This window comes from Mobula birostris, chromosome 9, assembly GCF_030028105.1.
Source record: "Mobula birostris isolate sMobBir1 chromosome 9, sMobBir1.hap1, whole genome shotgun sequence".
NCBI lineage: Eukaryota > Metazoa > Chordata > Chondrichthyes > Myliobatiformes > Myliobatidae > Mobula > Mobula birostris.
The window spans coordinates 36808637-36836609 of NC_092378.1; the positions used below are offsets into that span (position 1 = coordinate 36808637).

The window sequence follows — 27973 nt, forward strand, 5'->3', positions numbered from 1 at the left end:
GGATGCATGTTTGTTCTGGATCTGCAGGAATGCCTAGGACTGACTGGTTATTTTGAAATGTGTGGTATATATTGACATACTCAACAGCTGGAGACATTAACAGCATCAGCGAATTCATGTGATACAAATATAAATTGAGACATCTCGACTGGCACATTGTAAGTAGGGAATGTTGGCAAAAATGTAACAACAATAAATTATATTAGAATGAACTTCATAATGTCTAGTAGTTGTCAACTTGCTTGAAGTCTTTTGGCTGATTTGTGATTTGCTCTCTGTAGCCCACAGTGTCGGCATTGGATCAAGAGGTTACTAGCACATTAACCACAGCACTTGTTATCAGGCACCACTCTAGCTCACTTGCAGTGCTTTTACCTTCTACCTTCACTGCCGCGTTGATAATTAACAGCACTTGATAAGCTCCCAATGGTTCCTTATCCAGTTTCTTAATCTGGACCCACTTGCCAGGAATCAGGGTGAGTCTTCATTCTGTTGGGTCACTCCAAGTGGCAGAACCCCCAAGAAGCAGACTGGGCAGCAAGGGTTATTTGCAACACAATTATTAACTAACCTGTCTGCCATAATGTATATATCAGCCTCTCTGAGATCGAGGGTTTCCAGCATTGACATAGAATGCCCTGAATGGACTCGGTGCAGTTTTCTTTGGAGTTGCTCTGATGCCACACAAGACCACTGGAAGAGACGTAGGCCATGATACACCTTCACCATGATACTTTGTCATTGTTTGATTCCATTCATTCATTCGACTTATCCTGATGACTCTGGGTGATGTGGACATTGAAAATACCTTTCAATGTTCATCAGTCGACATAATTTCTGTCAAATGCTCCCAGTGAAATTTAGTCCTTGATCAATTTTTGCTGTGTTTGTAGCAGTGGCTTTCCTTGCAGGAGTAGCTTCCACCCATCTTGAAAACTTTTCCGCTATTACCAGTACATCTGAGTATCCTTGACCCTTTGGTAAAGAAATGTAGTGCAATTGTAAGTGTAAAAATGGACCATATGGGGCAGGAGCTCTTAATTGTGGTAGCTTTTCCACTACTCCACTATTTGATTTCTTGCATGTCATGCATCCTTTAAATGTTTGTCAATCTTGTGCACTGAACTTTGAATTCCACTACCAATAGCAGAATCTGTCTGTTATATATGTGTGTTATGACTAAAGGAAAAATGGCTGGAGTCATGTAGCACTTTAGTGCAAGGGTGTCTATTAGGTACATCAAAAATCAGACTTACAAAAAATTAGTGAAAATAGTGAAAAGAAAACTGCCATATTTACAAAAATATATCTACCAGAAAACACAATAACAGTTCCGTACTTTGTCTATTGTGAACTACTTGCAACCCAATCCTTCTCCCCCTCGAGAGATGAGCTCCGTTTATTAGGCACCAGGCCATATCATTTTTAATTACACACAAGGTTAACTTGGATTATATATGAATTAGAACTTACAATCACATTACAAAATAAACAGAAGCATCTACCTTAAATACAGTTTACGAACAACATATACACATTTACCTATCCCCATTACTAAATAAATGAAATATTCTGCTTGTTTGGCGAGAGCAGCTCCATAAAGCCAACTGGAGCACATCAGCTCCGTTTAGGACCCATTATGAGAATGTTCTGGGGGAAGACATTGAATTGCGTACACGCAGTGCAACAACAGCAGAATGATGAGGCATATTTGGGTGTGTGTAAATGCGTGTGTGTAAGGAGCGTGTTTACCAAGTGTTGTCCGTCACATTGCCACCTTGCACTCCTGCAGTGGTGATGCTCAGCAGCCAAGACTGGTAGTCTCCAGTAACACTTCCTTTACCTGCTTTATGGTGGACATAGAATTTGATGGTTTGGAGCTCCAGGTACTACAGTGTCACTCTGGCATTACAGTACTTCATTGGCTGAATCCATGTTAGCACTCTGTGGTCTGTGTAAACGTCAAACTCCCTGCCATGGAGATAGTACCAGAGGCTGTCAAGGGCCCAATTAATGGCCAGATGTTCCTTTTCAATGGTGTTTTCCCTTGGGAGGAGTTTTTGGTTCAGGTAAAGGACAAGTCATTCTTATCCAAGTTCTCTTTGGGCCAGCACTGCCCCAATACCTTCTCCTGAGGCATCCACCTGGACAAGGAACTATTTGTCAGAGTCTAGGCTCTGAAGAACAGATGAAAAATATGTGAGCTTGAAGGACTTGAAAAGTGGTTTCACACTTTTGCATACCAGAAACGACTGTCCATCCAGCTATTGGAATTCCTCTCCAATAGTTGAGGAGCCGTCAGTGTATAGAATCAAATCTTTGGCAGAGTAATAACACACATGATGCTGTCAGTCTCCATGTTCTTGAGTTAAGACTGGGATTATGTGTTTCTCATTGACATACCAGAATTAGGTTTAATGTTTCCAGCATATGTCATGAAATTTGTTAACTTAACGGCAGCAGTACAATGAAATACATGATAATATAGGAAAAATAAATAGTAAATCAATTACAGTAAGTGTTTATATATATATATATATATATATATATATATATATATATATATATAAAATGTGTGTGTGTGTGTATTTATATATATATATATATATATATATATATATATATATATATATATATATATATATATATAAAAATTAAAAATAGTGCAAAAACAGAAATAATAAAAGTGAGGCAGTTTGATTGGGTCAATGTCCATTTAGGAATTAGTTGGCAGAAGTGAAGAAGCTGTTCCAGAATCGCTGAGTGTGTGCCTTCGGGAAGGAGGTACAGAAGCATGATGGTAACAGTGAGGAGACGGCATGTCCTGAGTGATAGAGGTCCTTAATGATGAACGCTTCCTTGAGACACTTGCAGAAGATACTTTATACTTTATTGTCGCGAAACAATTGGTACTAGAATGTAGAATCATCACAGCGATGTTTGATTCTGTGCTTCACGCTCCCTGGATTACAAATATTAAATGTTAAAGATATTAAAAATAATTAAAATTAGTAAATATTAAAAATTTTAATTATAAATCATAAATAGAAAATAGAAAAATGGGAAGTAAGGTAGTGCAAAAAAACCGAGAGGCAGGTCCGGATATTTGGAGATACTATGACATTATGATACTATGATATACTATTTGGAGTCTTTGATACTATGGAGGCTTAGTACCCAAGATGGTGCTGACTGATTTTACAATTTTCAGTTGCTTCTTTCGATCCTGTGCAGTAGACTTCCCCTTACAAGATGGTGATGCAGTCTGTCAGAATGCTGTCCATGGTACATCTGTAGAAGTTTTTGAGTGGCTTGGGTGACAAACCAAATCTCCTCTGTCCTGACATCTTTATAGCTGCATTGAATGTTTGGACCAGGTTAGATCCTTAGAGACTTGAAATTGCTCACTCTCTCCACTTCTGATCCCTGTATGAGGATTGGTTTGTGATTCCTCATCCTATCCTTTCTGAAGTCCACAATCTTTGGTCTCACTGGTGTTGAGTACATGGTTGTTGCTGTAATACCACTCAGCTAACAGTATGAGCTAACGGTTTAAAGTTCATCTGTTTGGCGAGGTAAGTGGGTGAGTAGACTTATTTTTCCTGTTTCATTCCTGTAGAATTAGATAGTATGCCTGCAGGGTTAGTGCTTTGTTCAGTCCTCCAGCCTCCCTGATGGCCACATCTGCGCCCGGTGCACCGTGATGCAGCTCCTCAGAGACCGTGTTAGGGATCTGGAGCTGCAGCTTGATGACCTACTGCTTATCAGGGAAAGTGAAGAGGTGATAGACAGGAGCTGCAGGGAGGTAGTCATCCCTAGGCTACAGGGGTCAGAAAACTGGGTCACTATCAAGAGAGGGAAGGGAAATGCCCGGGTAGTGGAGAGCACACCTGTGGCTGTTCCCCTCAGCAACAAATATCTTGTTCTGGATGCTGTTGAGGGAGATGACCTGACAGGGGACGCCCATGGTGACCAGGTCTCTGGCACTGAGCCTGGCGCTGTTGCGCAGGAGAGAAGGAGGGAGGAGAGGAATGCGGTAGTCATAGGGGATTCCATAGTCAGGGGAACTGACAGGAGATTCTGTGAGCCTGATAGAGATACCCGCATGGTGTGTTGCCTCCCAGGTGCCAGGGTACGGGATGTCTCGGATCGGGTCCAGAATATTCTGAAGGGGGAGGGTGAGCAGCCAGTTGTCTTGGTACATGTTGGTACCAATAACATAGATAGGACAAAGGAGGAGGTCCTGAAGAGAGACTTCCAGGAGTTAGGAAGGAAGCCGAGAAGCAGGACCCCCAGGGTAGTAATCTCGGGATTGCTACCTGTGCCACGTGCTAGCGAGGGCAAGAATAGTAGGATCAGGCAGATGAATGCATGGCTGAGAGACTGGTGCAGGGGGCAGGGCTTCAGATTCTTGGATAATTGGGATCTCTTCTGGGGGAAGTATGACCTTTTCAGAAAGGACAGGTTGTACCTGAACCCGAAGGGGACCAATATCCTGGCAGGAAAGTTTAATAGAGCTTTTAGGGAGGGTTTAAACTAATTTGGCAGGGGAGGGGGTGGGAACCAGAATGACAGAGCGGAGGAAGGGGAAAACAGAAATAAATCTAAGATAGTGAGCAGTAAAGATGTCAGGAAAGACAGGCAGGTGATGGGGCAAATTTGTAGCCATTGGGATGAGTTGCAGTGAAATCAAAGCGAAAAGTACCAAATACTGGTCTTAAGGTGTTATACTTAAATGCACTCAGCATAGGGAATAAGTTGGATGATCGTGTCGTACAACTACAGATTGGCAGGTATGATATTGTGGCCATTACTGAGACGTGGCTAAAGGATGCATGTCTCTGGGAGCTGAATGTCCAAGGATACACGGTGTATCGGAAGTATTGGAAGGTAGGCAGAGGGGGAGGCGTGGCTTTATTGGTAAGAAATGATATTAAATCATTAGAAAGAGGTGATATAGGATTGGAAGGTGCAGAATCTTTATGGGTTGAGCTAAGAAATTGCAGGGGTAAAAGGACCCTGATGGCAGTTATTTATAGGCCTCCAAACAGCTGCAGGGATGTGGACTACAAATTACAACAGGAAATAGAAAAGGCTTTTCAGAAGGGCAGTGTTATGATAATTGTGGGGGATTTTAACATGCGAGTGGATTGGGAAAATTAGGTCGGCACTGGATCTCAAGGGAGAGAATTTGTAGAATGTCTGCGAAATGGCTTTTTAGAACAGCTTGTTGTTGAGCCCACTAGGGGATCGGCTGTATTGGACTGGGTATTGTGTAATGAACTGGAGGTGATTAGAGAGAGTGAGGTGAAGGAACCCTTAGGAGGCAGTGATCATAACATGATTGAGTTCACTGTGAAATTAGAAAAAGAGAAGCCGAAATCTGATGTGTCGGTGTTTCAGTGAAGTAAAGGAAATTACAGTGGCATGAGAGAGGAACTGACCAAAGTCGACTGGAAAGGGACACTGGCGGGAAAGACGGCAGAGCAGCAGTGGCTGGAGTTTATGTGAGAAGTGAGGAAGGTGCGAGACAGGTATATTCCAAAAAAGAAGAAATTTTCAAATGGAAAAAGGATGCATCTGTAGTTGACAAGAGAAGTCAAAGCCAAAGTTAAAGCAAAGGAGAGGGCATACAAGGAAGCAAAAATTAGTGGGAAGACAGAGGATTGGGAAGTTTTTAAAACCTTACAAAAGGAAACTAAGAAGGTCATTAAGAGGGAAAAGATTAACTATGAAAGGAAGCTAGCAAATAATATCAAAGAGGATACTAAAAGCTTTTTCAAGTATATAAAGAGCAAAAGACAGGTGAGGGTAGATATAGGACCGATAGAAAATGATGCTGGAGAAATTGTAATGGGAGATAAGGAGATGGCGGAGGAACTGAACGAGTATTTTGCATCAGTCTTCACTGAGGAAGACATCAGCAGTATACCAGACACTCAAGGGTGGCAGGGAAGAGAAGTGTGCACAGTCACAATTACGACAGAGAAAGTACTCAGGAAGCTGAATAGTCTAAAGGTAGATAAATCTCCCGGACCAGATGGAATGCACCCACGTGTTCTGAAGGAAGTAGCTGTGGAGATTGCGGAGACATTAGCGATGATCTTTCAAAAGTCGATAGATTCTCGCATGGTTCTGGAGGACTGGAAGATTGCAAATGTCACTCCACTATTTAAGAAGGGGGCAAGGAAGCAAAAAGGAAATTATAGACCTGTTAGCTTGACATTGGTGGTTGGGAAGTTGTTGGAGTCGATTGTCAAGGATGAGGTTACAGAGTACCTGGAGGCATATGACAAGATAGGCAGAACTCAGCATGGATTTCTTAAAGGAAAATCCTGCTTGACAAACCTTTTACAATTTTTTGAGGAAATTACCAGTAGGGTAGACAAGGGAGATGCAGTGGATGTTATATATTTGGATTTTCAGAAGGCCTTTGACAAGGTACCACACATGAGGCTGCTTAACCAGATAAGAGCCCATGGAATTACGGGAAAGTTACATACGTAGATAGAGCATTGGCTGATTGGCAGGAAACAGAGAGTGGGAATAAAGGGATCTTATTCTGGTTGGCTGCTGGTCACCAGTGGTGTTCCACAGGGGTTCGTGTTGGGGCCGCTTCTTTTTACATTGTACATCAACGATTTGGATTATGGAATAGATGGCTTTGTGGCTAGGTTTGCTGACGATACGAAGATAGGTAGAGGGGCCGGTAGTGCTGAGGAAACGGAGAGTCTGCAGAGAGACTTGGATAGATTGGAAGAATGGGCAAAGCAGTGGCAAATGAAGTACAATGTTGGAAAGTGTATGGTTATGCACTTTGGCAGAAGTAGTAAACGGGCAGACTATTATTTAAATGGAGAAAGAATTCAAAGTTCTGAGATGCAACGGGACTTGAGAGTCCTCGTACAGGATACCCTTAAGGTTAACCTCCAGGTTGAGTCGGTAGTGAAGAAGGCAGATGCAATGTTGGCATTCATTTCTAGAGGAATAGAGTATAGGAGCAGGGATGTGATGTTAAGGCTCTATAAGGCGCTGGTGAGACCCCACTTGGGGTACTGTGGGCAGTTTTGGTCTCCTTATTTAAGAAAGGATGTGCTGATGTTGGAGAAGGTACAGAGAAGGTTCACTAGAATGATTCCGGGAATGAGAGGGTTAACGTATGAGGAACATTTGTCCGCTCTTGGACTGTATTCCTTGGAGTTTAAAAGAATGAGGGGAGACCTTATAGAAATATTTCGAATGTTGAAAGGCATGGACAGAGTGGATATGGCAAAGTTGCTTCCCATGATGGGGGAGTCTAGTACGAGAGGGCATGACTTAAGGATTGAAGGGCGCCCATTCAGAACAGAAATGCGAAGACATTTTTTTAGTCAGAGGGTGGTGAATCTATGGAATTTGTTGCCACGGGCAGCAGTGGAGGCCAAGTCATTGGGTGTATTTAACGCAGAGATTGATAGGTATCTGAGTAGCCAGGGCATCAAAGGTTATGGTGAGAAGGCGGGGGAGTGGGACTAAATGGGAGAATGGATCAGCTCATGGTAAAATGGCAGAGCAGACTCGATGGGCCAAATGGCCGACTTCTGCTCCTTTGTCTTATGGTCTATGGTCTTATCTTGCTCCTGTACACTCTCTCGTCTCCATCTGAGATTCTGCCAACAATCGTCAGCAAATTTATAGATGGCATTTGAGCTCTGCCTAGCCACACAGGCAAGGGGATAGAGTAGAGTAAAGCAGAGCAGTGGGCTAAGTACACATCCCTGAGATGAGCCAGGGTTGATAGTTAGTGAGGAGGAGTTATTAATACCAATCCGCATATATTGTGGTCTTCTGGTTAGGAAATAGAGGATCCAATTGCAGAGGGAGGTACAGAGACCTAGGTTCCGTAGCTTATCGATCAGGACTATAGGAATGATGGTGTTGAACACTGAGCTATAGTCAAAGAACAGCATCCTGACATAGGTGTTTGTATTGTCCAGGTGATCTAGGGCCGTGTGAAGAGCGTTTGAGATTGCGTCTGCTGTAGACCTGTTGTGGCGATAGGCAAATTGCAGTGAGTGGGTAATATAGGGTAAATGGTCTACCTATGTCAGGGTGCAGGTGCAGTACATGATATCACCTTTAAAGTTTGAAACACTTTTAGTTGTTCTTCCTTAAGAGTCATGGGATTGTTTGAGTACTTGCTGCCTTTCAGCAGATTGTTGAGTGCTTGAGCAGTGGTTGATGGGTCTGTCACTAGCTTGTTAATACATTGATCAGCAATGGTTTCATCTTCAGTCCTGCATGTCTTCACTTTTTGGGTCCTTATTAGAGCAAGCTGTGGCATAGCTGTCAATCTTACTGTTTCATCACTGTCATCCTCATTTGAGTCTCTAGGGGCTGTTGCAGAGTTTATGTGATGTCCATAATATAATTCTTTGAAGCTCAGATGGTGTTGCTATCTCGGAGACGGGGCTGTGTTTCTTTTTTACTGATCTGTTTTTTCAAAATAGCAACACATCAGTTTTTCAAATCCTAATTTTCATCCTATGATGTATTGAGGCCAGAACTAAGTTGGTTAGAACTCAGACAAATTGGAACAGAGGAAGTTCTTATTCCTTCTGAAAATTCCCATTTGTCTGTGATTGTTCTAAGTCCTTAAACTTCACAACCGTGCGCGCCGACTACACTAATTGCTGGTTTCTGTTGTTTCAATACAAGTTTCTTTCAGAAGTTAGGAAAGAGGCACAGACTTTTTGCTTCACGATCACTTTTTTCAGTGTTGATAGAACAGAGGAAAAACTGAAACGCACAGTGATAGCTGAATCACAAACAAGAGAAAATCTGCAAATGACTCCTGATGAATAGTCTCAGCCCAATACATCCAGAGGGAGCAGAAGGCAGAACAAAGACCATAAGATAAAGAGACTAAAATAGTACTGCCTTGTGTTCAGATATTTTTATACTCCATTAGGTAAAAAAAAATTCCATTCAATTTGTAGATAAGAGTCAGCCAATTAGAAAGCCCTTATTCAAATAATGCAGCATCAGACAAAGTTTCCAGAATCATATTAGTGTAACCACTAGGGAACATACTGAACAACTGCATGTAATGTTCCATTATATTGGCTCGTGTATGTCTAGGGGAAATCCAGCCCAGCACCTGCCTCAACACTCCCCACAGGGTCGGTTGCCGCCCAAATCAATCACAAACATCAATCATCAGCCAGTACACCCAGTAAATTTTAACAAATACACTTTATAGATACTGCTAATTCTATGACATTAATATATATTTGATACAGAGAGGAAAGTAATGGAAAAAAAAAAGGCGCCAATGCTTATCAAAGTCCAAGTTCTTTGCCAAGTTGGAGCTCAATCCGACTTCAGACGACCACCCGAATTCCGTCGACTCACGGCTCGGGACCACCCTGAGTGATCGACCGGAGCCTCCCTGCACGTCCGCGGTCCTCCTCGTCTCTCCTCCGACTCCCCGCCAAAACTCAGTCCACAGTCATATCATACAGCATGGTATCCGAAAACAAAACGATACATAACCACCCATTGGCTACTAGAACCCTATTATTTCATTTTAAAGTAAAACAAACTGCTAGTGCAAACTCCCTTCAGCGTTAAAGCACAACAAAGCTGCATTCCCCAAATTAACATAACAAAATCGCCATTTTAAATGTAACAAAAGAAAGACCCCGTACACTCTCCCCCCACCACAAAAAGTCATGCCCTCGTGACGTTAACAGAGTTCACCAGTGCTCCTTGTAAAACACAAAACCCAACCCAGGTGCATAAAGCAGTGACATAACTTTGCAGGGCAGTAGAGATCACACCCTGCTCTCCCGGCGCTATATAAGTTAGTCTTTCCGGGGGATGCCTACTCCTCTGAGGCCTCTGTACTTCCTCTGCTGACTCTCCCTGTTCAGACACCCTAGTTGACCCCTCGGGCCTATCTGTCGGACCTTCTCCTTCACCGGGATCCCTCTGCCCCTGTGAGCCCTCTGGCTCGGGTTCTGCCTCCACCCTCTCCTCCCCCAGTCCCGGCTGTAATACAGACAGCTCTGCAACACCCTCCCTCAGTTCCCCTGACTCAGTGATGGAAGGGCCAAGAGTCTCGCTTCTTCCGGCACCGGGGAATCAGCGAACGGAAGCAGGTACCACACGTCCGACTCATCATCTTCCAATGACGTATCCGTTCTCGAGGTGAGGACTGGCCCCGTTTTCTTCGCAGTGGGCTCTTCCCGCGTCCTCGTAATAGGAGTAAACTCCCATTCGGGCTCTGGGTCCATCTTCACCTCTCGACCCAGAGGCAACAGGTGGTTCCGATGGATTACCTTGACAGGCCCCTGCCCGCCCTCAGGTCTCACCCGGTAAACCGGGAGATTTGGCATCTGACTCTCCACCACATAGGGGGTGGCTGCCCAACGGTCTGCCAACTTGTGCTTACCCTGTAGTCCTAAATTCCGGATAAGGACTCGGTCTCCCGGCAATAGCTGGACGAACTTTACCTTCTGATCATACCTCCTTTTATTCCGCTGGTTCTGCTTGGTGGCTGCCGCCTCAGCCAACTCGTACGCCCTTTTCAACTCTCTCCTCATATCGGACACGTACTTCAGACATGGCTTCGAAGGTATTTCCCCCGCTTCAGTCCCAAAACACAGATCAATGGGCAACCTCGCTTCCCGTCCGAACATCAGATAGTAGGGCGAGTACCCCGTAGCATCATTGCGAGTACAATTGTAACAATGAACCAAATGGGCAATGGGCCGACTCCACTTACTCTTCTGTCCAATCTCTAAGGTGCCGAGCATGTCCAGCAGGGTTCGGTTAAACCTCTCGGGTTGAGGATCACCCTGCGGGTGATAGGGGGTGGTTCTGGACTTTTCAACCCCAAGCATACCCAGCAATTCATGTATAAGCCGGCTCTCGAAGTCCCGTCCCTGATCACTGTGGATCCGCCGGGGAAGGCCATAATGAACAAAGTACTTCTCCCATAACACCTTCACCACTGTAGTGGCTTTCTGATCCTTAGTAGGAAATGCCTGCGCATATCTAGTGTAGTGATCCATGAGGACCAAGACATTCGCGGTATTGCTGGTGTCTGGCTCAATAGACAGGAAATCCATACACACCAGGTCCATGGGTCCCGCTCTCTGCAAGTGGGATAATGGGGCCGCCTGCGCAGGCAAGGTCTTCCTCCTGACGCAATGGCTACAGGTCTTACAGTATTCTTCCACCTCCCCCCTCATCTGGGGCCAGTAAAACCGGTCCTTGACTAATCCATAGGTCTTCTCTACCCCAAGTGCCCGGAATCATCATGTAGAGCCTGGGGCACAGTCTTCCGATACTTCTCAGGCATGACCAGCTGCCAGCGCCGGGGGTGGTCCGGAGGCGACGTGACTCGGTACAGGACGTGGTTCTTCAGCTTCAACCGGGGCCACTCCTTCAGTAGTAGGGGAACGGAGGCATGTTTCGCCTTCTCCACCTGCCCCATATCACCCCGGCTAACCGCGTACCAGATAGTACCAATGCTTGGGTCATCACGCTGAGCCGCCTCTACTTACTGGGGACTCAACTCCGGCAGCTGCCTGTTCCTCAGAGCAGTCACATTACGGTAAACAGTGGGCAGCGTGTCATCGTCCGCCCCCAGTTGATCTACTGCCCGATCCGTTCCCATCTGTGCTCCTACTTCCCCGTCGCTCCCAACTTGACACATGGCCTTTACTCCCTGGGCGGGGACACTCTTCCACTCCTCAGCTGTGCCCGACTCGTCGTGCGCCCGACGAGACAGGGCATCTGCATCGATGTTCTGACTCCCTGGGCGGTACTTCAGGCTGAACTCATAGGCAGACAAGGCTGCTAACCACCGGTGCCCAGTAGCATCCAACTTAGCCGAGGTCAGGATATAAGTGAGGGGGTTGTTATCAGTCCTCACCTCAAACTGGGCCCCATATAGGTAGTCACTCAACTTGTCCACCACTGCCCATTTCAACGCCAAGAACTCCAGCTTGTGAGTGGGATAGTTTCTCTCAGATGGCGACAAACTCCGACTGACAAACGCTACCGGCCTCAATCCGTTTCCCTGTTCCTGGTACAGAACAGCCCCCAGACCGTCGTGGCTGGCATCAGTGTGTAGAACATACGGCTTCCGGGAATCAGCAAACGCCAACGCTGGGGCCTGCGTCAGCGCCCTTTTTAGGGATTGGAACGCCTCCTCACATTGAGCATCCAACCTCAATCCAAAAGGCTCTCCCGGGTTCAAGTATCCTCCTACCTCCGACCCTCGGTCTCCCTTCCTCCTTCTCCCCACAGGTGGATAGCCACACAGCAGCTGGTTCAACGGATGACTCATTTTCGCATATCCTTTCACGAACCGCCGGTAATATCTGCAAGACCCCAAAAACGAGCGTAAGGCACTCACCTTCTGAGGTCTCGGCCAGGTGGTGACTGCGGCTATCTTATCCGGATCGGTGGCCACTCCATTTCGCGAGATTATGTGCCCAACATAACTGACTGACGTCTTGCAGAACTGACATTTATCCAGGGAAAGTTTTAATCCTTCCTCCTTCAGCCGACCCAGCACCTTCAGCAGCTGCTCCTCATGTTCCTCCAACGTAGATCCAAACACTATCAGGTCGTCCAGATACACCAATACCTCCAGCAGGTTCATGTCCCCCACTGTCCGCTCCATGAGCCGCTGGAAGGTGGCTGGGGCCCCCGAGATGCCTTGGGGCATTTGTTCGAACTGGAAAAACCCCAGGGGGCAGATAAAGGCCCTCTCCTCCTTATCAATCTCGCTCATCGGAATCTGGTAATACCCACTCTGCAAATCCAATACACTGAACCACTGTGCACCACTCAGACAGGCCAAGGCATCTTCCACCCTCGGGACCGTATATTGGTCGGGAACAGTGCGGTGGTTCAGGGTCCTATAGTCCACGCACATGCGTACCTTCCCATTTTTCTTCCTTGCCACCACTATGGGGGACGCATAGGGGCTTCGGGACTCCGCAATAATCCCTGCATCTTTCAACTGCCGCACATCTTCCACATCTGCTGGGGCCAACCGCCGCGACCTCTCCCTAAATGGGGTGTCATTTGTTACCCGAATGGTGTGCCGAGTGCTCTTGGAATACCCTACATCAAACTCGTCCTGAGAAAAGACACCCCCCCTAACTTCAGCATCTTCTCCACCAGCCTGCTCTTATACTCCAGCGGTACAGGGGAGTTTTCAAAATTAAAGGCCTCCTTGGTCAGCCGCCCCCCTTTTCCCAATAGTTTCCCTCCATTGGGCTTCACGGGGGCGCTGGACATCACTGTCACCGGGAACAAGTGCGCTAGGGGCATCCCGCGCTTAAAGGTGATCTCCCTTCCGTTATGTTCCTTACCATCACCCCCATCCGCCGTGCCTGTACAGCTGAGGGCCTCTGCAATTCAGGTCTCACTAGCGCCCCAGCCAGGAACCAGGACTCCCTTTCCAGGTCGTCGGGGGCGTCTACTAGCAGGTCCTCACCCGGCGGTAATCCGGGGAATCTGGGGGTCCCCATCACTAATGCCGCCTCCCCTGGCTGTATCACCTTAGGCCTCGCCTGAGTGCACCACACCGTCCCTCGTTTGCACTCAGGATCCAGCCCCTGGGGGTCACTCACTCCTTCGTACACCGCTCGGAACACGGGGGTACCGAGAGGGTCTTCAAAAAGTTCTCCCCCCCCCCCCCCTTCTTCTTACAGGCTCCCAAGAGCCATCGCACCAGAGGGGAGTTGGTCCCCACCAACAGGGCAGCACCACTGGTCTCCACCGGGTCCGGACAAACCAACACCAGCGTCTCAAAGGCTTCCGATACTCCCACATCTCCGTCGGAAAATTCCAATCTCACTGACAAGTGTCCATCGTACGGGTAATCACCATCACTTATGCCCCACATCTCCAATGCTTTAAATGGAGTGACTGTCAAATGTTTCAGATATTTGTTGTAGAACGACCGGTACAGTAAGGTAACCTGCGACCCGGTGTCAAGGATGGCTTTCGCAAAGATTCCCTCTATGCGTAGGGACACGCTGGAACAGGGTCCCACCAGTCCATCAGGAATTTGGGCTTGTTCTTTCTGGGGTTCCATAGTGGTTTTCTGGGAACGTGTTCCTCCCGAGACTCCAGTCCGTTCCCTCACTGAGCCTCTCCGAAGTTTCCCGACACCTCTCCCTTCTTAGTGGCCCGGGGGCCCTCCCCCCTCGCCGCATCTCGTCTCTCACAATCCTTCCGCAAGTGGCCAGCTTCCCCACAGTGGTAGCACGCCCCCGGCCACTCACATTCCCGGCAGAAATGCCCCTCTCTCCCACAGTTATAGCACCCACTACTCGCCGCCTCTCTCCTCCTGATACGGCCCCCTGGAGACCCCTTGGATTTCTCTGGTCTCACCCCGACTACCACCTCCTGAACCGCTGAAGACCGTCCCTGAGGGTCCGAGCCCCCTGGTTAACCCAAAGCACACTCCTCGGCCCGTACCTCTCGGATCAGCTGTCCGAATGATGGAGGGGGGCTCTGCTTAAATGACTGCTGTACACTCCAAGCCACTCTGTCATCCTCCCGGGAACCGCTACATATCTGGCTCATCCTTAACTCCGCCACTTCGTCCTCCTTCACTACCCCTCGTCGCAGCAACCCCGTAAGCTTTCCTTCCAGCCTGAAAGCATAGTCTGAGAGCTTTTCCCCTCTTCTCTGCCCCATCCGTTGAAACTCCGCTAAATGCCGCCAGTCCAAACACTTCCTCCAAAGCGTCCAAACACTCCGATAGGGAAGCCAAGGGGTGTGCCGCTCTCAGATCGTGGACCACCCGGGCCGCCCCGCCCCTTAAGCTTTCCACCAATCGCTGTCTCTTTTCCTCATCCGAAACTGGCCACACCTCTAACAATTGGGACGTATCTTCAACCCAGGTATCATAGTCATCCTCCCCTTCCGGGGTGGGCTTGGCTCCCGAGAAAATTTTCAGCTTCGGGCGGTGCCCCTCAACCCTTCTCACCAGGGAGGTAATGGCAGCCATTAACTCGGCAGTCTTATCCCGCCCATGGGGGCCGGGCCTGGCCAAACCTTCCCACTCCACACCTCCACCCCTGGCTACTGGCACCTCCCTTGGGGCCTCATCTAGCTCCTCCTCCTCCGGCACCTCCTCACTTGCGTCCTTGGGGTAGAGTGTGGAGACCCCACGGCCCCGCCTCCCCCAGGGCGTGGACTGTCGCTGGTAGTTCCAAAGTCATGACGTCGGCACTCGTCCGCATCAACATCCAGCTAGCCTCCAGTTCTTTCCCACCCCTTCTAGCTACAAGTTCTACCTGCCTGATACCTTTAATCCAACTCAACCCTCGCACCAGTACCTCTGCCGGAATGCGATAATCGACCCCGCTTGCCACACATGCATGATTCACCGGTACCTCCTCCATTTCACACCAACTTACAATCTTATCTCGATCCTTCTTCACACCACTTACCGCAACAACAAGTACAACTTTCCCGAAAAATCCAAATCCCGGACGAGCCCCCACTTGTAACTTCCGTTATATTGGCTCGTGTATGTCTAGGGGAAATCCAGCCAAGCACCCGCCTCAACACTCCCCACAGGGTCGGTTGCCGCCCGAATCAATCACAAACATCAATCATCAGCCAGTACACCCAGTAAATTTTAACAAATACACTTTATAGATATTACTAATTCTATGACATTAATATACATTTGATACAGAGAGGAAAGTAATGAAAAAAAAAGACGCCAACACTTATCAAAGTCCAAGTTCTTTGCGCGCTACGTTGGAGCTCAATCCGACTTCAGACGACCACCCGAATTCCGTCGACTCACGGCTCGGGACCACCCTGAGTGATCGACCGGAGCCTCTCTGCACGTCCGCGGTCCTCCTTGTCTCTCCTCCGACTCCCCGCCAAAACTCAGTCCACAGTCATATCATACAGCATGGTATCTGAAAACAAAACGATACATAACCACCCATTGGCTACTAGAACCCTATTATCTCACTTTAAAGTAAAACAAACTGCTAGCGCAAACTCCCTTCAGCATTAAAGCACAACAAAGCTGCATTCCCCAAATTAACATAACAAAATCGCCATTTTAAATGTAACTAAAGAAAGACCCCGTACATGCATATGCATACTGTGGCCACTAGGAAGCATATTAAACTGCTGCATGCAAACAAAAACTATTTAAAGTTCAAGTAGGTAGTTGTTTGTTAAACTGCAAAGAAAATAACAAACAGTCTTATAAAAACAATCGAAGAATTAAACAATCAGATCCAACAAACCCGAGGCTATTCATTTTTTTAGCCTTGTAACTAAAGCCCTTTATTTTGGGCAACATCCTGGTGTATCTCTTTTGCATTTTTTCTAGCATCACATATCCTTTCTTTGGTACGGTTTCTAGAACTGTGCGTAGTATTCCAAATGTGGTGCAACCAATGCCTTGTTCAGCTGTAATGTGATGTCTCAACTCATTTACTGTATACCACCTGCCTATGAAGATGGGCAAACTAAACACACACTTCATTATCTTCCCCAAATGTATCACTGCTTTCAGGACACTGTGAACTTGCAAGGTCTCTGTGCACTAAGGAATTTCACTTTGTCAAGTCACTGGAACCCTTGTTGTGGAGCTGAAGCCAGAAACTGAGCTGTGTTGATGTTTTTTTTTTAAATCAATCATGGTGAAGGGGAATCTTGCTTGAAGAAAAAAAAATCAATCGAAATCCCAGTTACGGAAGGTGGCATTGCCAGAATGCATGTGGTTGGGTCAGAGAATCTGGGAGAATGGAATGGAAAATTTGGAGAGAAATTAGTCCTTTTTAAAAATAACATACACGAAGAGAGCAAAGAAGCCAAATTAGTTTGGGGTTGTTTTGGCAGAGAATTGGCATTGGCAGGAGATGAATGTCCTCATTTATTCTATTGTGCTATGATCTTGATCTATAATGGCCAATTTATTATAAAGTGACATCCACCGGAATATACGACACAAGCAAAAATAGACAGGAACACTGATCCCTATCCAGTGTTCCTCAGCTGTGCACCTTGGTAAAGAATGAGGGAAAACTGTGGTCTTTTTTTAAATCATTTGATGTATGTGGATATCTGGCAAGTCCAGCACTTTTCATCCAAACTTGATCACACTTGAGAAGGTGGTAATGCTAAGCTGCCACTTGAACAGCTGCAATCCATCTGATGAAGATATTCTGTAGTACTGCTGGGCTGGAAACCTCAGAACCTGGAAGGAATGATGATGAAGTGCTACAAGTATATTTCCAAGTCAGAATGGTATGTGGTTAGGAAGGGAATTTGCAGGAAGTGCCATTCTCTTGTACTCGTTCCCCACGTTCTTTGAGATGATAATAGTCATAGGTCTGTGTGTGGTGGAAAAAGAAAAAGGGAAGATTATCTAATTGGTTGCAGTTTTTGTTTATACCATGCACTTTAGTTAAATTGCAAAGCTACTAATGCACCAATTTCAGTTCAATGTAAGTTCAACCAATTGTATTAATTAACCAGAAGATAATTCTTAAATTGATACTTAAGTTGAATACACTGTAGATACGTAGTCAGTAGGATGAAATTAAGGATAGTTGAAGTAGATTACAGGGGTAAGAGTTGTTTAACAATATGAAGGGATTTAAATTTTGCACGTCTTTCTTCAAAGTATTTAAAACTACTTTGGTCAATACCACTTGTGATATTTGTTAAAATTTGCTCAAACTAACCTGGATTTTCTTTGGCTTCATATTGCAGGATGACATTCATGAAGATTATTGTACAGTGTGCAAACGTAGTGGTCAACTTCTTTTGTGTGACACTTGTTCTCGTGTTTATCATCTGGAATGCTTGGAACCTCCCCTTAAGACAATTCCCAAGGGAGTATGGGTCTGCCCCAGATGTCAGGAAAAGGTACTGGTACTATGTCATTCAGCAAATTTGATTGCATTAATAAATTCGAAATACTTTGTAAGCAAAATAAAGCCACTAATAGTCTCAGGTAAGCAGATGTACGTAGTCTAGGAATTAATTTATGATGTCTTACCTTATCTTAACTGGAATGTCATCATCAGTCTTAGACCTATTTTCGTGATGACTGACAAGATTTATTTTCCAGGTTTAGGGATATTGTCTCAATTATAGTTTCCATTTAGTTAACTTCATAATACATTCTTTACTGGTTGTTTGATATCTGGGTTTTGCTGGCCAACTACTGCTATACCTCTGGGGAAGGTAGTCTCGTGGTTCATTCCAGAATTTTAATGCAGAGGTGTTGAAGAAGCAGAGAGAGAATTCCAAGTCGGGATGATGTGTGACTTGGAGATGAACATTCATATAGTGACTTTCCCTTGAATTGAAAACCCTTTGTCCCCCTTGGTGGTAGAGGTTGCTAGTTGGAGTAACCTAGGTAAGTTAACTACAGTGCATTTTGTAGATGGTGCACCCTACAGGCACTGCATTAGTGGTGGAAGAAATGAATGCTTATGGTCGTTAATGGAGTTCTAATCAGGTGGGATGCATTGACCTGGATGGTATGAAGATTTATCAAAGTTGTAATTGTTGCAGTTCCACAAATCCACTAGAATGGAAAGTTAAGTGGAAAAGTTCAGATGAATTATTACCTTGTTGAAAGAAGTGTTTTGGCTTCTGCATAATAAAGTATGAGAGGAAAGAGGAGGTTAACGGAAAGATGTCTTGTCTACTCTTTCATCACTTCATACATTGCAGGCCATCTGTCAAATCCCTTCTAGAAAGAGAAATTTATATGAGCTGCATTTATGCCCCAGTTCCAGCTACTGAAGCATGAAATGTTGAGAAATCACTAAACAGGCTGCCATATCTGACCTGACTCAAAACCTCCATTTAGTTAATGGCTCGATTTCTTCTAAAGTACAGTCTGTTACGGTGAGCAAAAACAACCAACACCTATTGGTTAGTTAACAACCAAATCCAGACTGACGTTCATTGATTGGCTGTTATTCCTAACAACGTCTTGAATTTTCTTGGGTAAACTTTAAATAGCTATGCTTTGGGGTGCATTGTTGAGGTTTTTGTAGCTGTGTGGTTTTACTTGAATAAAGGTTATTTTGAGTTCCAGCTTTGGGTCTCATCAGTAGAACAGATAAGTGAACACAACAAATTGGTGACGAGGTACTGTGTTATATCAACATGGCAATTTGAGCAAGAGACTTGTGCGTAATTCTCCAACAGCAGCAAGCTCAATCTGAGGTGACCCAGCTGAAGTTAATCGAAACTTTGACGAGCAGGTTGTCAGTGAGTCCAACAACATCAGTGTCAAACACTGAACAGAATGCCTGTGAGTCATTACCAGCTTCCAGTTTGATGCTGCTTTGGGAGTTGTGTTTGAATTCTGTTTCAAATATTATGAAGATATCTTCTGGGTTCGAGTTTGTCAGTAAAGACTACTCATGGAAGACACGCACTTTGTTCCAAATATTCAATACTGCTTGAACGTGAGCATTATTTCAACTTCAACCTGCCTAAGAACCAGCGTGACCTATTGTTTGACAAGACTGTCCAACAGTTAACAATCATTACTGAAGAGCAGTTTTCTCTCTTCAGTGTTCACTACCATTACCTAAAATTCATTAAACATGAGGCCGATAACTTCCTCATACGCTGGTGTCGTCAGTCACAAGTGTGAAAAATTCAAACTGGATAACGTGACTGAGTCACAGTTCAAATATCTGATTTTTATTTGTGGACTTAAGGCACCTGGCGATGCAGACAGTATTATAATGGAAAAGATCCCCTGGGTACCACGTTAGATTGTCAAATGAATGGAGAAAGTACTCTATGAAATTGTCGTAAACAGACATTCCTGGTGTCATCACGTCAACCAGTTGCGGACACGTGTTCCAGAAGACCCAACAGTTTCGTTAGGCAGATTATCAAACACAGAGCTGGACTTCCATTTCCTCTTGGAAGGGTTCAATTTACCCCAACCAAACCAACCCAAATGCCACCACAGCTGCAAGTAACATTGTGATAAGATTGTGACAGCTTGCGACCATGAAGAAGGGCTGATCACCAGCCATTGAATCTAAATCACCCCTCAGCTCAAATCCTACAGGTGATCAGCTTTGAGGGAGGTGTTACGGCGAGCCAAAACAGCCAATGCCTGTTGGCCAGCTGACAACCAATCTCAGGCTGATTTGAATTGAATTGAATTGACTTTATTTCTTACATCCTTCACATACATGAGGAATAAAAATCTTTACTGACTTTCACTGGTCATTGTTCCTAATGTCTTAAATGTTCCTGAGTAAACTGTTTAAATAGCTATGATTTGGAATGCACTGTTGAGGTTTTTGTAGCTCCATGGCTTTACTGAATAAAGACTATTTTGTGTTCCGGCTTTGTTCTGCCTCCTGACTTGGGGTCTCAGCAGTCGTTACAGGTGAGCAAACGTAGTATAATCTGTCATTTATATTTAAACTTTAAGGTGACAGTGAAAGATCTCCCTTATTAATAAATCTTGTTTAAAACTGGCTAATGTGGACAAAGCCATTCCAAGAAATCTGTGTTCTAAATCAATTTTTAAAAAAATTTCAGAAATCTGATGTTCGTTTTCGCTCTTTGTAACGGTACTGCAATAGGAATTGAAAGAATCAAGACCTCATAACAATGGTTCATTTTGTGAATGTCCTCTAAGATACTTCTTCATATGTCCTGACATTGAAGATAATGGAAATTATAGAATCAGTGCTTAACTGTGTCTGTAATGTTTTAGACTGATTTTTAAAATGTGCCATGTCATTTTAAGTCATATTTCTTTTATCTAAACATATAATTATTACAGTGTAGGCCCAACTGAATAAGTTTATTCATTCAATCAGTGATCCCAGGACAACTGTTTAAGAGAGGTCGGTGAATTGTGAATTTTTTTCATTGGTAAATATCTTCTTGGTCTATACAGGTACTGAAGAAAGAAGATAATGTATCATGGCCTGGGACTCTGGCTATCGTCCATTCCTATCTTGCACATAAAGCAGGTATGTTGACACCTAAAATGGTTAACTCTAGCAAGTAGAAGGGACAAATGCAGGTTCAAATTCAAGCTCTTACTGATATTTACACCAGCTTTACAGGAAGCATATTCAGTTTGTAAGTGAAAGTTAAACTCAAATTGTTGATTGTTAATTAACTCTTATGGTTATGCCATTTTCAATTGGAAAAGCTTCCATGCATTTCTTTAACATACTAATCCATAACAGCAGGTTTAAAACAGCAACAACTTCTGTTCATGTAGAGCCTTTAGTTTAGGAAAACACGACAAGTGTTGTTAATCCAAATCTGACATGGAGGTCATAGGCCAAATGATCAAAAGCTTGGTTAAAGGAGAAGCCTGTCAGTTCATGAATGTGGAAAAATTTGGAAATACAGGACTGTAAACACCTGAATATGAAAAGGTTGCAGGATTTGACTTAAGATTAAAGAGAACTGAAAGAGACAAGGAGAATTTTTCTGTCTCAGTTTTGCTTAACCGGGTGTTATTTTAGATTGGCAAGGAGAGGGATGAAGTGTCAATAGGGCATCTTGTGGTTTAAGACAGAAGAGTTTCAGTTGGCTAGAAATTTACAATGGTTTTTTAAAAGAAGACTGCACTTGTAAAATACAAAGTAAATGGCAGGATACTTGGTAGTGTGGAGGAGCAGAGGGATCTTGGGGTACATGTCCACAGATCCCTGAAAGTTACCTCACAGGTGGATAGGGTAGTTAAGAAAGCTTATGGGGTGTTAGCTTTTATAAGTCAAGGGATAGAGTTTAAGAGTCGCGATGTAATGATGCAGCTCTATAAAACTCTGGTTAGGCCACACTTGGAGTACTCTGTCCAGTTCTGGTCACCTCACTATAGGAAGGATGTGGAAGCATTGGAAAGGGAACAGAGGAGATTTACCTGGATGCTGCCTGGTTTAGAGAGTATGCATTATGATCAGAGATTATGGGAGCTAGGGCTTTACTCTTTGGAGAGAAGGAGAATGAGAGGAGGCATGATAGAGGTGTACAAGATAATAAGAGGAATAGATAGAGTGGATAGCCAGCGCCTCTTGCCCAGGGCACTACTGCTCAATACAAGAGGGCATGGCTTTAAGGTAAGGGGTGGGAAGTTCAAGGGGGATATTAGAGGAAGGTTTTTTACTCAGAGAGTGGTTGGTGCGTGGAATGCACTGCCTGAGTCAGTGGTGGAGGCAGATACACTGGTGAAGTTTAAGAGACTACTAGACAGATATATGGAGGAATTTAAGGTGGGGGCTTATATGGGAGGCAGGGTTTGAGGGTTGGCACAACATTGTGGGCCGAAGGGCCTGTACTGTGCTGTACTAGTCTATATTCTTGAGAATCTTGATGCAAATGACAAGGACACAGTTTTTTAGTGGTAGATTAGAGACAGGATTAAAGATGGGTGCTATTAAATAAGTGGGTAGAATCAATTTGACATCAAGGATGTCAAATTCAGAAAGAGATTCAGAGAGGGATGAAATTGAAGCTAAAAAAATTGAATTTGTGGAAGGGACAAAAATTTAATGAGACAAAGTTTCTCTTCACCCAGAATGGGATGTTGTAGTTTACCGATTTGGGGAGATTGGAAAGTTCAGAGTTAGAAGAGATATGGAACCTAATGCTGTCATCCCTTTGTCAGAATGTTGAAACGTGTAATGAGTTTTCTAAAGCTTTGTAAAAGACAGTCTTGGTAGCTATGAGGAATATTTTCCCAATTACAAAGTTTCACATCTAAGTAACCTGGCTGTATTATGAATGAGAGCATTACAGTAATCAGAGGAATCATGGGTGGAATGGTGAGGGTGAAAGAAATGAATGAGGAGAGAGCTTCACAAACTTGCAGAAGCACTTTGGCAGAAAAAATTGATCAGTGGCTAGATTTTCAGCCATTGTGTATCTTCTACTGTTTCTTTTTAACATTATCATTTCAAAAAATAAGCTACTCAAGCTAGGCTGTGTCAGGCTTCATAATCTCAGTTATTATCATTTAATATTGGGAATTATCTATGATACTTCATTTTACTTGGATTACTAAGTCCACTGTCTCATGATGCTGATTTACAAAAAAGTAAGATCTGTTAAAAAGGCAAATCTGCTTTAAAATCTCTTAAAATATGCAATATGAAGCTGCCTAGAGAAGATTATGAACTTGGAGGTATAATGGAGTTTAATTAATATAAATAACTGAAATCATGACATGTTAGCTTAATTAACTCTACTGTTTTTATTCAGGTTGGCTTCATCCTACAGTGAAGCCTGGATAAATCCCTCAGTATTCATTTTTAATCAAACATTTGCAAACGTTAATAGAAATATGTGGATAACTACATAATACTTCAATAATTATTGTCCATTGCTTTTCAATGTAAACAAAATACTCTTGGTGATCCTTCAGTGTCTGATTTTGACATGTTGATCAAAGATAAAATAATTCAGCTGATGAAAATAAATCATTAAGAATAAGTCTACTTTATAAGACTTTCATCTGATTGTTCTATGAATTTCTGTCTGCAAATACAGATAAAACTGCGCTGAAGTGAATGCTTTAGTAATTGCATGTGCCTGCTCTAAAATATACATGGTTGTTAACTTGATTAGTTGAGAAAATAATATTATTTTGAAATTATTGTTATTTCAACAGTGAAAGAGGAAGAGAAAAGGAAATTGTTAAAGCGAGGTACCGAGTTGAAGTGTGAACATGAACAGCTGGAGGAGAAGGACAGATTGCTCAGTAATGCTGTCACGGTGAGATTGCTTACAATTTACTGGTTGTGGTCAAATGAATAAGATGCATTATGAACCTTTATTCCCTTTCCATTTATGTGCATAAAACTCTTAATGGTTACTACTTAAAGTAAGAAGTGTGTATTTTTATTATGACATGTTAGCTGTATTTTTTTACTTCACTGACTTCTAGTAAAAAGAAAATACAACTGGCATCCCCATACACACTTTGTTTTTATATGTTCTAACTAGAAAGGCATTAGCATCATGTTTATAGTTGACTAAATCTGGTTGGAAGTTCAGGCTGACCTTTGAGATACTGCATAAGATTTTTTTTAATAACAGTAATCAACTTAAACGTTTTTATAATTCATGGATGGCAAACTTTGAAAAATTAACACAACAGGGCTGAATCACATGCATGAGCTGAATTTTCATTTAACTCTGGTTCTAGATGAGATGCTGAGTAAAAGAACATTTGTGTTCTTTTAAAAAAAGCGATGGTGGTTTTTAATATTCTATTCTAATTGCAAATATTTTGAATGTGATTGTGCCTAGTTTCTGTTTCAAAGGAATGAGTTACTGTGACAGGTAGGCATGTAACAACTTTAAAAAAAAAGAGGTTGGCTGTGCTGCCTAAATAATTACAATTATGGCATAAATTTTAAGTATGAACTTAACGTTTCATAAAATTGAAATAAAATACAGAAATAAAAAGACAAAATGCACTTTGGGACTGCATCTGTGGCGAGAGTGACAGAGTTCAGGTGGATGTTTCTTTCTATAGAAATGCTGCCTCTCTTGCTAAGTTTTACATAGAAGAGTACAGCACAGGCCCTTCGGTCCACAATATTGTACTGAACCAATTAAATTAATAATCAAATGGCTAACTAATCTCTTCTGACTCCACAATGTCCATATCCTTCCATCTTCTTGACATTCATATGCCTATCTAAACATTTGTTAAAAGTCTGTTTCTGCCTCCACCACCACCCCAGGTAGGGCATTCCAGGCACTCACCACACTCTGCTTTAAACCCTCACATCTCCTTTGAAATAACCCCCTCTGAAGATATTTCCAGCAGTTCTGCTTTTATTTCAGATTCCAATTAACTGTATTTTGTAGACCTATTCTGTTTTCAAAATGTGTAATATGTAATAGAAGATAATATGAGTATTGATTTGAGGGTTTTAATACTGAATGAAAGTATGTTTAAATAGTATTAGTGCATAATAAAACATTACATGGTGTGGAGTTTACATTATATCATGGCACCATACACTCCTGTCCATAATTTATACATATTCTCACATTATTTTGTTCTACCTCTGTGTACATAAAACGTAAATTCCCATCACCGTGATTCTATTCAATTTTAACTATCAGCTTTCAGCACTAAGATCTGTTGATTCTACAAAATGATTTAAAAAAGAACTTTTCAGTAAAAATATATTTTAGCAAAAGTTTAGCATTCTGAATGAAATTGGACTTTAATTTGGTGGGGGCATTGGGCAAAATACAAAATCAGCAAAGTAACGTACACAAGATGTTTGCAATCGCAATGCTGGGTGCAATTATTTGTTATAAGAAAAATACTAAAGCTGTAGAATGGAAATAGAAACTATGTTATCAACAATGCCCAAAACGCCTTATAATTTTGGAAAGATTTGGAATGTTTTAATTTTGAGCGTTGTGAGTGAGTCAAGTATTGACAAATTGGTTCTGCCATTTGGCAAGTTGGGAAGGAAGGCCTAAACTCAGGAACACCACTGGAGAAATGAAAGGTAGTGTTAAAATAATTTTACTTACTATGAAGGACTAGGCATGTTTTACCAGGAGGTAGCTATTCAGACAAAGACCACAATTTGACTTAAAAGGAAACTGGATGAGTTTTCAGAAGAATAACTTAAAGTTATGGATGTGGGTTTGTGACTGTACTTTGTGAAGTCACTTCATTAGATAAGATGGATTGAACAGTCTAATTCTATAGATTAAAATATTTCAGCGAGAATACAAATTCAAGCAGAAGTTTGTTCAGGGTCTATACAGTTCACTATCAATGACTCAGACATGCCAGCTGAAGAACTTAAGTTGTCTCATCTTTATTTAACAGAAATGTCTGGAATTGAAAACTAGTCTCATAGCTAAACAGAAAGGAACTCGGGCCTCCTTGGAACGCGTGAAAACTCTGATTAGACTGATGCAGAGTGAACAAGTGATCCAGGTTACAATGATGACAACCACAGCCACCTCTCGAGCATCCCCGCTGGTTTCCCTCCCATGGATCAAGCCTTCAGCTGCAGCAGGGACCCCTCCAGCCCCCTTGAAGCAGCAGTCACAAGGAAAGAACTAAAAGAACTGGGCAAATTCAGATTTAATTATTGTTTGGGAATACTTACACATTTTTATGTGCAGAAACTGAGGGGTATGATAACTGATCAATGCAGTACACTATGCAGACAATGATGGAGCAAAACTGCACCATGCAGGTAGTTTGTACTGTGATTGCAATCCTTTAAGCCACTACTTTGAAAGCTAAAGAGATTTTAATTTTTTTATTTTTTTATGTTGGCCTTAACTTAGATTCTGAAACCAGAAAATGGCTGATTTTAAAAAAAAAAAGAAGAAACATTTTTTCACTTCTCCACAGCAGGTGTTTTCAACACTAGTTTGCCTCATGGGGAGAGGGAAGGAAACAAAACCATAAGCATTGGAATGCACTGCAGTAGACTGACAATTACCACAACAGAGCTGTAACATATAATGCATTTTCCAGTGAAATGGGGATCTTTTTAGGACTGTACATTACTGTAACTAAGTTCAAACATGCAAATACTCGGTTAAGACAATGTCTGACATATTTATTCAGGTGATGCGCAAAAAACGGTTTTATTGTGTATGTATGGGTCTTCAGAGCATTCAAACAAAGTTTAATTTTTTCAGTATTAATATAGGTAAGAAACATATAAAATAAAGTATGAGGTTAGTATTTAAAATGGGACAATAAGTACAGTATTTTCCTGCTGATGCCTATGAAACATGTTTTATCAAGTATTTAAAGGGTACAACTGCAAAACTTATTTTGCAACTTATCTTACTATTGACATTTTTGTGCAGACTAATCTTGGAAAAAGTATAGTGGGTATTTTAGGAACGCTATGTCTTCTTTCTTTGCTTTTTTTTGTTTAAGTACTGTATTTGTTTGCCAGATTTATATTTAAAAATAATGCCAAAAATGTTTTCCTCCTCCAGTACTGTATTTGTATCACAGAAAAGTGACAATTTAAAGAAACCCTGGGATAGTGATAAAGTTGAGGGGTGTTGGGGAAGGAGGGCGAATATCTGCTTCTTGGTACATGTAACTGCCTCAGACTTGCAACAGATAATTGGCACTGAAAATGTTGATGCTGGAGTCAAGTATCATAAATTATAAAAAGGTTTACCACATTTTGTAGACCTCTTGTTCTTTTAATAAATAAATAACACTCCAAGAGCATTAACTAATTTAGACAGCTACTTGATTCGCTAGCTAGTCTTCCTGATATTTAAAAATAGGGGTCTGCACCTTGGGAGGCCACTGCATTTTGGCATGGGAAGCTTTAGGCCTGCTCTGGCAGTGCATGGTCCCTTCAACCATTTTCACAATTCCGGGAAAAACTGTGCAGTACAATGCAAATCTATTTTATTACAGTCAACACTTCAATGAACAAGATTTTATATTCTTTTACTGGTGAACAAAAAAGAAAACCACAAAATGCTACTGGTGTAATGCCAATAAGCATTTTGATGTGGCTTGCAATGTAAATGTTTCAGGTTAAATGTTTTTTGATGACTAAAGAGAAAAACAAATTGTTCAGTTATAAAATATTAAACAGTTGAATCTTTTTTTTTTGAAGGTGGGATGGTGGGTGGTGGTTGATGAAGAAGTCTTGGCCTGCTAGTTTAGTTCAAAAAGACTGTCCAGTGGATAGTGTGCATCAAAGTGAATTAATCTTAATTCTGCCAATGTAGTTCTTTTTTAAAACAAAATTAAAACTGAATTGTGAAATCTGCTTGTACATGCTTTATGAAACCATTTTCTATCAGATAACTACATCCCACACTTAAGAAAAAGAGATGTTAACTTTCACAATGTGTGGCTTCAAAGCATATCTAATCAATTAGTCACAACACTCATTTTGCATATCCTGATTTTTCTGAATCCACTTTCTAA

At 42.9% G+C, this 27973-nt stretch overlaps 1 protein-coding gene across 1 annotated transcript in view; it reads left to right on the forward strand.

Annotated features, from left to right (window-relative positions):
- Positions 1-27808, forward strand: part of phf21b (PHD finger protein 21B) — a 167607-nt gene extending 139799 nt beyond the window's left edge. Inside the window, 4 exon segments of the mRNA XM_072267830.1 lie at positions 17767-17922; positions 20951-21026; positions 23678-23781; positions 25874-27808. Of these exon segments, the coding sequence (XP_072123931.1) occupies positions 17767-17922; positions 20951-21026; positions 23678-23781; positions 25874-26113 (576 nt within the window). The 3' untranslated portion in view covers positions 26114-27808.
- The last annotated feature ends 165 nt before the right edge of the window (positions 27809-27973 follow it).